The 10,651-nt window shown below is 50.4% G+C and overlaps 1 protein-coding gene across 1 annotated transcript; it reads right to left on the bottom strand.

Annotated features, from left to right (window-relative positions):
* Positions 1–3,681: 3,681 nt before the first annotated feature.
* Positions 3,682–8,937, bottom strand: LOC105492473 (transmembrane protein 185B). The gene has a single exon (XM_011759647.3). It carries the CDS (start codon positions 8,429–8,431, stop codon positions 7,379–7,381), a length of 1,053 nt encoding a protein of 350 aa, XP_011757949.1. The 5' UTR covers positions 8,432–8,937; the 3' UTR covers positions 3,682–7,378.
* Between the last annotated feature and the right edge of the window lie 1,714 nt (positions 8,938–10,651).

Below are 10,651 nucleotides of genomic sequence, written 5' to 3'. Positions count from 1 at the left end.
GAGAAAGTACGCAAGAACTGCTAACTCGTGCCCCCATGTCTAACAACATGACTTTCTCAACTTTTAAGGAATTAGAGTTATCTGTTGGTCTTAGGAACCAAAAACATTGGTGCAACTCCAAAGAAAAGTAACAAATATGTATTTTTCCACTACTATAATAGCCCTAATCCCCTTAATCCTACGAATTATTATCACCTTAGTCAACCCCCGCAAAAAAAGTTCATACCCAAGCAACGTAGAAGTATCTATCGCATGCGCCTTCACCATTAGCCTCATCCCAACAATGTTTATATGTATAGACCAAGAAGTCATTATCTCAAACTGACGTTGAATGACAATCCAAACTCTTAAACTCTCACTAAGCTTCAAACTACTTTCCCACAATATTTATCCCAGTAGCACTATTTGTTACCTGATCTACTGTAGAATTCTCAACATGAAACTCAGACCCTAACAATCAATTTTTCAAATATTTACTTTTTTCATCACAATATTAATTCTGGTCACCGCCAACAACCTCTTTCAACTCTTTTTTTTTTTTTTTTTTTTTGAGACAGAGTCTCGCTCTGTCGTCCAGGCTGGAGTGCAGTGGTGCGATCTCGGCTCACTGCAAGCTCCGCCTCCCGGGTTCCCGCCATTCTCCTGCCTCAGCCTCCCGAGTAGCTGGGACTACAGGCGCCGCCACCACGCCCGGCTAATTTTTTGTATTTTTAGTAGAGACGGGGTTTCACCGTGTTAGCCAGGATGGTCTCGATCTCCTGACCTCGTGATCCGCCTGCCTCGGCCTCCCAAAGTGTTGGGATTACAGGCGTGAGCCACTGCGCCCGGCCCTTTCGTAGGAATCACGTCTTTCTAATTGGCCGATGATACGGCCCAGCAGATGCTAACCAAGCAGACCTCCAAGCAGTTCTGTACAACCACATCAGCGATATTGGCTTTATTTTAGCTATAGCATGATTTCTCTTATCCTTCAACACATGAGACTTTCAATACGCATTTATTCTAAACGGTACCCCCGACCCCTTTCCATTAATTACTTAGCAGCAGCAGGAAAGTCAGCTATATTCGGGCTCCATCCCTGACTCCCATCCGCCATAGAAGGCCCAACCCCAGCCTCAGCCCTATTCCACTCCAGCACTGGAGCTGTAGCAGTTTTCCTACTCATCCGTTTCTACCCTTTAATGGAAAATAACCTATGAATCCTAAACCTCTACATTAAGTCTAGGGGCTATTACCACCCTACTTACAGCAATGTGCCCTTTAGCGCCCGGGGAATGCCTGACAGCCACCTTCTGTCCCGTGACCTCTGGGCTCAGCATCCTGGCGAGCCGCCAGGCTCGGGAGAGCAGGAGACTGGGGAGGGCTCCGGCCATGCCTCTTCAGCCCCGGAGCCTCCACCAATCCCGGGCCCGGAAAGACCACGCCCGCTGCCGGCCCCGCCCAGCACCTGCGCAGGTGCATTCTCCACCTCAAGCCAGCAGGGCCTTATGATAGTCACAGCTGGTTTTAATTAGCCGCATCTAGCATTCCTTCACATCTGCACCCACGCCTTTTTAAAAGCTATATTATTTATATGTTCAGGCTCCATTATCCATAACCTCAATGATGAACAAGATATCCGAAAAACAGGACTATTCAAGACTTTACCCTTCACGTCCTCTTCCCTTATTATTGGCAGCCTTGCACCTACAGATACGCCTTTCCTCACAGGCTTTTACTCTAAAGACCTTATCACCGAAACCGCAAATACATCATAGAGCAACCCCTGAGCCTCATTACTCTTATTGCCACCTCCTTAACAGCTGTTAAGGTGTTAACACTTAAGCTGTTAAACCTTAACAGCTGTTTATAGTACTGTATTATTTTCTTCTCTAATAGGACAACCTGGCTTCATAACTCTATTATTAATTAAAATAATCCCTTCCTAATTAATTCAATTAAGCACGTAACAATCGGCAGTATCTTTGCTGGATTCCTCATGACCAACAGTATTATTCCTGCTTCATCCCTCCAAACAACTACACCACTTCACCTAAAGCTCACAGCCCTAGGTTTTACCACCTTAGGCCTCTTACTAGCAATAGAGCTCAAGCTGATAACTAATAATCTTAAACTAAAGTGCCCATTACAGATATTTAACTTCTCCAATATGCTAGGTTTTTATTCAGCCACAGTTCATCGTTCAACCCCCTCCCCCTCCACCACCACCATTCAGGCCTATTCAGGGGTTGGGCTAAAGGTTGAAGCACAGATTTTATTAAACTTTTATTTATTCTCTCTTTCCCCCATGATAATATAGGATAGCAGTTCTAAATGATTGGGTCACAAGACTCCTTCACACTCTTGAAAAGGATTGAGGACCCCAACGAGCTTTTGTTTATGAATTACGTCAACATTTAGCATCTTAGAAATTAAAGCCAATAACTCTGAAAAATATTTATTCATCCATTTTAAGACTATACATCTATTACATGTTAACTTAAAAAAATTTAAACCTAGATTTTCCAAAACAAAAAATATATATCATCAGTAGCAGTGGCATCGTTTTGCATTTTCGCAGACCCTTAAAGCCTGGCTTAGCAGAAGGCTGCTGCATCCTCATAGCTGCTTCTGCCTTCCTGAGCCTTATTACTCTTATTGCCACCTCCTTAACAGCTGTTTATAGTACCCTTATTATTTTCTTCACTCCAATAGGACAACCTCGCTTCATAACTCTATTATTAATGAAAATGATCCCTTCCTAATTAACTCAATTAAGCACCTAACAATCAGCAGTATCTTTGCTGGATTCCTCATGACCAACAGTATTATTCCTGCTTCATCCGTTGCAGTGTGGTATCCTGGCTGAAGAAAACCACGTGGGGTTGGGAAAGGAAGGACCTTGAGGACCCCAGGGGTCCTTGGACCACACTTCCGAGGGCATGGTGTGGCAGCTGACTTTAACCCATACATCCTAGAATAGAGAGAGCCATGACCAAACCAGAGGGAGAGACACCTGCAGATATCCTGGTTTGAGGGCTGGAAGAAGCATTAACAGTTGATAAAGCAGCCTGGCATTGCCTCTTTTCTCCTAGGGAAGGGATAAACCACTGTCTTGTTACGAGGCATGGTTGTGTTATGTCAGGTGGGAGCCTGATTTCTGAGGCGTGCACATGGGAAGAAGAGACTGTGTCAGATAGCCAAGTAAAGTGGTGTAGTGGACTTTTGTCATCTTTGGCATCTGAACACCCTTCCTTTTGGGAAAATCTTTTATTGAGGGAGTTTGGGCAGAGTCCTGCCTCCTCCTCCTCTTTGAGACTAAGGAGCCAGATGCTGTCTCCTCGCACGTTCTGGAAGCTACAGAATGAACACATACCTGAGGTTTGCCCAGTCATATCCTCCCTTCTGCTACTTAATCTTGAGCCCATGGCAGACAGCTGAGGAAGTACTCACAGCAGCAGGGGTGAGGCTGGAGGCTCCCTTTTTGTGGATGTCATGCTCTCAGTGGTGGTGGCCGTGGCAGCTGCAGCATCCTCAGCAAATGGTCCCTGTGGTGTAGCCCTTCCGGGGTTTCCAGCCATGCAACTTCCCGGATCCCTGTGAACTTGCTGGGCTTCATCCCATCTTTCCTGCCCAGCTGAGTGACCTGTATCCCAATAGCTTCCTTCACTGTCAGGGCCCTGGCAGGGCCGGGCAGGATGGCCTCCCTCACCGTCTGCTGCTTCCACCTAAAAGGCTGGGCTCCCTGCACCCAGGCTTGGCCTTTCCAAAGCACCCTGCATAGCCCTCCGGAGAAGCTTTGGATTCCAGCACTTTCCTAAAACTGTCCTGTGTGGAGCACTCGGGCCTCACCACTGTTAACCGAGGGGCTGGAATGCAGGGTCTTTCTCATCACACCTCAAATCCTCAACAGATCCCTTCTAACGGAAACAGCTTTTAAAAATTTCAGGGTGCCGGGCGCGGTGGCTCAAGCCTGTAATCCCAGCACTTTGGGAGGCCGAGACGGGCGGATCACGAGGTCAGGAGATCGAGACCATCCTGGCTAACCCGGTGAAACTCCGTCTCTACTAAAAAATACAAAAAACTAGCCGGGCGAGGTGGCGGGTGCCTGTAGTCCCAGCTACTCGGGAGGCTGAGGCAGGAGAATGGCGTAAACCCGGGAGGCGGAGCTTGCAGTGAGCTGAGATCCGGCCACTGCACTCCAGCCTGGGCGACAGAGCGAGACTCCGTCTCAAAAAAAAAAATAAAAAAATAAAATAAATAAAAACAAATTTCAGGGTATTTGTAAAGCACAAGGGAAACAAATCATGGATGATCTGCAAGCAATTCCTTGCGATTTCTTGAGAACCATTTTGTACCACTGAGGTCATGGAGTGACAGCCCCCTATGTGGACTGTGCTTGTTCCTTGGCCATGCACTGCCTCACCCCACAGAGGTCACGCATGGCCATGTGTTGCAGCCAACAGAAAGTGAGCAGGGGCTATTATTTGTGCTTGCAGGATAGGGCTCGGCCTCTCATGCTTCTGCCATAAGAAAGAATGCGGCCCAAGGTAAGCTGCTACTTTGACCAGGAACCCAGAATAGGGGATGTGTTGTGGAGCAGACCTGATCAGACCCCCGGCCTGGAGCATAACCTAGAAGCCAACTGGCAGACTACCCGAGAATGGGAATCCGCAGTTGTAGACCACCGAGATTTCTGATGTTGATTTGCAGCAAAAGCTGAGTGGTACATCACAGGAGAAATAGTTACAGAACTTGACATATGCTGAACGCTGGATAATCAGTGTTTCATGGCAGTTAGGTAAATCCCCAGGCACTGCTGAAGTGCTCTCAACCTCACAGACCAAACAACTTCCTACAACCTGTCACTTGTTTTTAACCTAATGGTCATGACAGCAGATGGCCTACCTGGTGAGAAAGCTTGTTTCCATACCAGACATTGGCTCTCCAATACCAGATAGCCTGGGGGAAGAGGTTAAGATGGGCTGGGGGGTTGTGGGGGACTCCTCAGGTTGGGGAGTTTGCACCAGGTACCAACAAGCTCCTGGCCTGCAACTAGCCAGGAGGGGCCAGTGGTCCCACTGCAACCCCCAAACCTGCCTCCCAATTCCTCCAGCACTGCCTGCCCATGCACCTCTAAATCTTCCTGAAATGAAAATCCATGTCTTTGAGATATTCTTTAGGGGTGGAGGGGAGGCACCGGGCTCCTGAACACAAAGATGGGCTTAAAGTTCTACGTCACCCTGAGGCTAGCAGCATCCTTCCCTGCATTTTGCAAAAGCTGCACTGGGCTCTTTCCCTCTGTGGGTGTGGCTCACACTTCTCACTGTACAGGACACTTTGCAAGGGCAGGGCCGCTTGCTCTCCACTGCACACCCACTGCCTAGCACCATGCTTAGCTTGGGGTAGGTCTTCAAGAAATACTGAGAAAATGAATGAATGAATGTATCCTTACTTATAAAAAGTCACATCCACTGCTGCTCAGGGCTGCCGGCTGGTATAAACTGCCAGTGTGTGAGAGGGCGAGCGAGCTCAGTCCCAGCCAACTAAGCCGAGCTGTAGCTCCCTCAGGCATTCTGGGTTTTGTTGAGAGCATGTGTACAGAGCATGTTATTTTAATGCTTTATATAGGGCAAAAATAGTAAATTTAGGGTTACGTTTTTTTCTCCAAACCCAACAAGTTTGCCTGATGGTCAGGGCAAAGAGTGTAGAGTCCAGTTTAGATCATTTTTAGTAAGTTACTAATAAGAAAAGTGGACTCCATCCAATCTTCTCCACAGTAATAACACCAACATTCCTTTTTATTTTAACCTCCTTTTGAAAGTATTTATTTGTTCTCAGACGAACATTACTCTTGCAGGATCTGGCTTCTGCCCTGATTCCCTGGTGTACCACCAGCACCTAAAGAAACATTGTACTTGCCAGGTGCAGTGGCTCCTGCCTGTAATCCCAGCACTCTGGGAGGCCGAGGTGGGCAGATCACCTCAAGTCAGGAGTTCGGGACCAGCCTGACCAACATGGAGAAACCCTCTCTCTATTAAAAATACAAAATTAGCCAGGCGTGGTGGCGCATGCCAGTAATCCCAGCTACTCAGGAGGCTGAAGCAGGAGAATCACTTGAACCCAGGAGGCAGCGGCTGTGGTGAGCAGAGATTGTGCCATTGCACTCCAGCCTCGGCAACAAGAGTGAAACTCTGTCTCAAAAAAAAGAAAAACAAAAAGAAACACTGTACTCATCTACAAAGTGAATTTGAACTGTTGTTTCCCTATTGCTGACAGATGAAAGTTTGGACCTTAAAATGATACCTGCTTCTGTTGGCCACTTCTGGTTGAGGCCACTCTCTCCATCTTTCCAATGACAAGTAATAGCTTCACACTACAGCCAACTAATAGTTTAAGATTCTTAGAAATGGACAAACCACTTATTGCTTATTTCCAGTTACTACCGGTGTGGAAAAATGCAAGGTACTAAACAACTTGGCACTAAACAAAGGCACTAAACAAAGTAACTATGTCACTTTATGGCCTGGTACCACACTGGAGCGTGTCACAAGCTCCCAAGGGCAGCAGCCTCTTCCTCTACTAACGGGTACTACCAGAGACCTCGGTTACTAACACCTCAATATTAAGATCCATGGGATTTGCAATCCCTGTAATTCATGCCTAGTACTTTGGTAAGATCCACACCAGGCACATATTGTTTTATGCAATCTTTAAGGACATCTGCGACAGACACGTATCTTCACATGTAAGCTTTAAAAAATACTTTAACATAATACATGGTACTGCAGAAAACTAGAATTCAACATATTACACTGCTAAAATATTCATATAAATACTATATATGCATGGGTTCATTCCATTAGAAAAATTCACCTATCAGAATATTAAAGACCAGTATCAGCGAAGCCCAAGGAGAAGGTATTTTAACAGTAGGAACACTAAAAATATCAACTATGAGGTTTATAAACAAGTGGTGGGAAAGAGAATTCTTTACATTTGCTACTATGTCATAACAGGCACATTCTGAAATACAATTTTAGATTAGCAGTGTATAAAAATACTTTTTAAACAATACTTTAGATAGGTACAGTAGCACTTTAAACAAACAGCTGTGTAGTTATTCCTTTTGAGGACCTACTAAAACAATCCAACTTACTACCCCCGGCTACACCTGAAAGTGCGAACCTGGAAAGCAAGTCTCTTACCCAGGTACACACCACACACACCCACATACTAAAACCACCTCCATCTATGATGCATACTGATGAGGCGGTGATCTCAAACAGGGCGTGAGACGACAGTGTTTGAAGCCTGTTTCCATTTCCAGGTTTGGGATGAATGAACAAGAGGTAAAGGCAAGGTGGAGTCCGTGTGTGGCTGGGTCCTCTCTAGGAGTTTAATCTGGCATATCAATATTTAACTTGGGAGGCGGGGGAACGTACTTCCCAGGGCTCTGGGTTATAACTACTCTGGCCTTCTTTCCAAATATTGGAGCAATTTTCGGAGCTTCTGGAACTGATGTTTCTTCAGCATCTTCACTATCTTCGTGATGGAGATCATATGAAATGTTCCCATATTCTCTTAAAAATGGGAAAATTTCAAGCAGAAACTGACAGAAGTCTCTGCGAATGCCAAACCACCAATGATTGCCCCCCTTTCGCCTAAATGTTGTGGCCATTAAAGTTAGTAAGGAAAGCCAAAGGGGAACAAATATGGAGATGTAGGAGAATGTATTGTGCCCATCCAATCTGTGAACCAGCAGGACCTCAAAAGTGAGCAGGGGCACGACAATCGTTATCCAGCTGATGGCCATGGTCACATGTGTTCTTCGTTGCTCGGCAACCACATCCAGGGACCGCAGGAACAGGAGGGACCAGACGATGTAATAGAGGACGACCAGGCAAAGGAACGACATGAGGATCCACAGGGGCACAAACACCACCAGCCACGGCCAGTGAATAATCCTGTCCAGCTTTAGAGCGATGAAGATGAACTGCAGGATGTTGACCGAGCACAGGATCTCCAGCTCCAGCGATCTATCGTGTCGAAAGCCCCAGACGCAGGCAGCCACAGACACGGGGGACACGAAGAAGAGAGGCATGAAGACCAGCAGCCAGAAGTGGGTGCCCCTCTCCACCCTGTCACAGACCAGGACTTCGAACATGAGCAGCAGCAGGTGGATGCCCACAGCGATCAGCATGGCTTTGAACTCCACGCAGGCCTCTCCCTCGGTACGGTAGCGAGGGTTGCGGGCCCAAACGCCCGCGCCCACCGAGGCGCCTGCGACGACTAGAAGCTTCCACAACCATATGGGGGCAAAGACGGCCCAGTAGCTCCACTGGATGATGCCGTCCAGGCGGAGGGGCAGCAGCACCGAGAAGAGCAGCAGGCAGGTATAGATGAGGAACTTACTGGGGTTGAAGTCCTGGAACAGGCCCCTGGGGTTCATGGCGGAGGCCGCCGCTTGCCGGCCCGGGCCTACTCCCCCGCGACGCTCAGCGCCCGCGTCTCCGCGGCTCCCCTAGCCGCCGCCTCCCGGGCCCGGCCCAAGCCGGCTCCCGGTGGACCAATGCCGGGGCGACCAGGAGGAGGCTCCGAACGGCGACGCAGAGAGGCCGGAACACGTGCGCGCGCGATCACGTGGCCTGGCCGGAAGCGCGCTGGGGTGTGGCGTGCGCGGGCACGGGCGGCGCGGCGGCTACCGACTGGGAGCTGCCTCGGTCCAGCCACCGCCCGCCTTCATTCCGTACCCATCAAGAAGGCACCTAATGCGTGTGGCGCCCGCAGGGGCCTGGCGCGCTGCTGACTCCCCAGGCGGCCCGCGACTTCGGGCGGACGCGTTCAGGCGACTCCAGGAACATGGAGGCGGGAGTGAGCTCACATCCTCCCTGCCGGCCTGGGCGGGCCCTGCGGGGGCGGGGCCGGGCGGAGAGGGCGGGGCCTGGGCGTTGGCATCCTTCTCCCCTCTGCCGGGATCCTCCCCTCCCCGCGCTCGCCGCTGCTCCCTGGGAGTCCGCCCGGGGCCAATGCGCCCGCGGTGAGGCTCCAGCGCCCGCGGTGAGGCTCCAGCACCCTGCGCGCGGCGTGGGGGAACGGCGCGTGCGCGAGCAGAGGCGGGTGGCCGGGCTAGTGCGCGAGTTTGCGAGCGAGGGAGCGGGTGCAGGTATGCAAGGCGATATACATGAGCACAGACCTGTGGGGGCCGGCGCAGGGGCGGCGGCAGCTCAAAGGAAAAGGCCCGCGCGTAGACCCAGTGCACGAGGTGGGGGGAGCCTTGCTTGGGATGAAGACTCGTGGGGCAGAACTCCGCCTGGCGGAGCAACGGACGTTTCTCAGGCTGCCTGCGAAGTGGCTGTGCGGAGATCCCAGGCGGCAGCGGCGCTCTTGTACCTGTCCCTCCCACTCCAGAGTGGAGGGTGCTGGGAAGGGTGTTCGCTTTTGTACCTGTCCCTCTCACTCCAGAGTGGAAGGTACTGGTGAGGGTGTTAGACGCCACTTGGCCCCTGGACAGCGTCCTGCGGAGCAGGGGAGGAAACTGGATCCAGACCGGGGTTGGGGGTTGCTTCCTGCTCCAGGTCACCCGGCAGGTTAGCAGAGAATGGGCAGGTTAGCAGAGAATCTGCAGGTTAGCAGAGAATCGCGTCGCAGATACAGGGCTTCTACCTTCACGTGTCTAGTCCTCATTTTGACTTATTTGGCCCTGTCTCCGTGTTATTCTCGCAGAACAATGTTTCCCTTTTCCTTTGGAAAAGGGTAGTGGACCAGAGGTCAAGAAATGTGGGTTCTTGTCCAGGCCCTGCCGCACATCAGCTGAGAAACCTAGGCAAATTCACCTCTTTCTCTCTGGGCCTCAGTTTCCTGGTCTGTGAAGTTGGGGGACAGACCTCGGTGGTGTCTAAGAGCAAGGCTGCAGCGGGTCTGTGATTTGGAGCACCTTTTCGCCCTCTGGCCAGCTGGGCAGACTCTGGAGGATTTCTACCTGTCTTCCCCGCTGTCCCACTGCTCCGCAGAGCCCTGGCTGCCCTCCTTCCTGCTCTCCCCAGTCTCTTCTAGTCCTGTTTCCTGAAGTGGGTGTGGGATGTTGTAGGTCCTGGGCTCTGAAGTGGGACAGGCCATCAGAGGAATGCATCACCTGTCCGGGCCTCCGCGGAGTGGCCCTCCTGCACCTTCACAGCCCTGCCCCAGGCGGGCATGAGCAGGGCATCCAGGGTGTGGGGCGGACAGTCCCAGACCCGAGGCGCTCTCCACAACTTCACTTTACCCGCAGGCAATCTGTGGTCCTGGGGAAGGGAGTCCAGCTGAGTGAGCTTCACCAGCCCTCAGGCTCAGACATAGATGTGTCTGCACAGACTCTTGTTTCTGGGGAGCCTTATCTCCCTCCGCTCCTCCCCTGAACAGAGTTGCTCCAATCTGTTTTACACATTGGTCTTTTTTGTACTCTTTTCTTCCAAGAAGGATTTGTCAACTAAAAATTTGTAAAAGTGGAAACCTCTCTCACCAGTCCAACCTCTTCATCTGTGAAATGGGCTTGGGAAAGCACACGGGATTGTTTTGAGGGGTCGATGAATCAATACATGGGACTTTGCACTTTTCATTTAGAGACGTGCAAGTAGTATGACCACACTAGGAAAGCAGAGCCCGTGGAGGGGAGGCGCTCCCGGCAGCACCC

This window comes from Macaca nemestrina, chromosome 11 (genome assembly GCF_043159975.1).
Source record: "Macaca nemestrina isolate mMacNem1 chromosome 11, mMacNem.hap1, whole genome shotgun sequence".
NCBI lineage: Eukaryota > Metazoa > Chordata > Mammalia > Primates > Cercopithecidae > Macaca > Macaca nemestrina.
The sequence above is the reverse complement of the archived record's forward strand: the minus strand, read 5'-3'. Positions and strand labels throughout refer to the sequence as shown.

Bases quoted from the DNA above. Each gene is read 5' to 3' on its own strand.
- LOC105492473 (XM_011759647.3), bottom strand. From the start codon at position 8,431: ATGAACCCCAGGGGCCTGTTCCAGGACTTCAACCCCAGTAAGTTCCTC.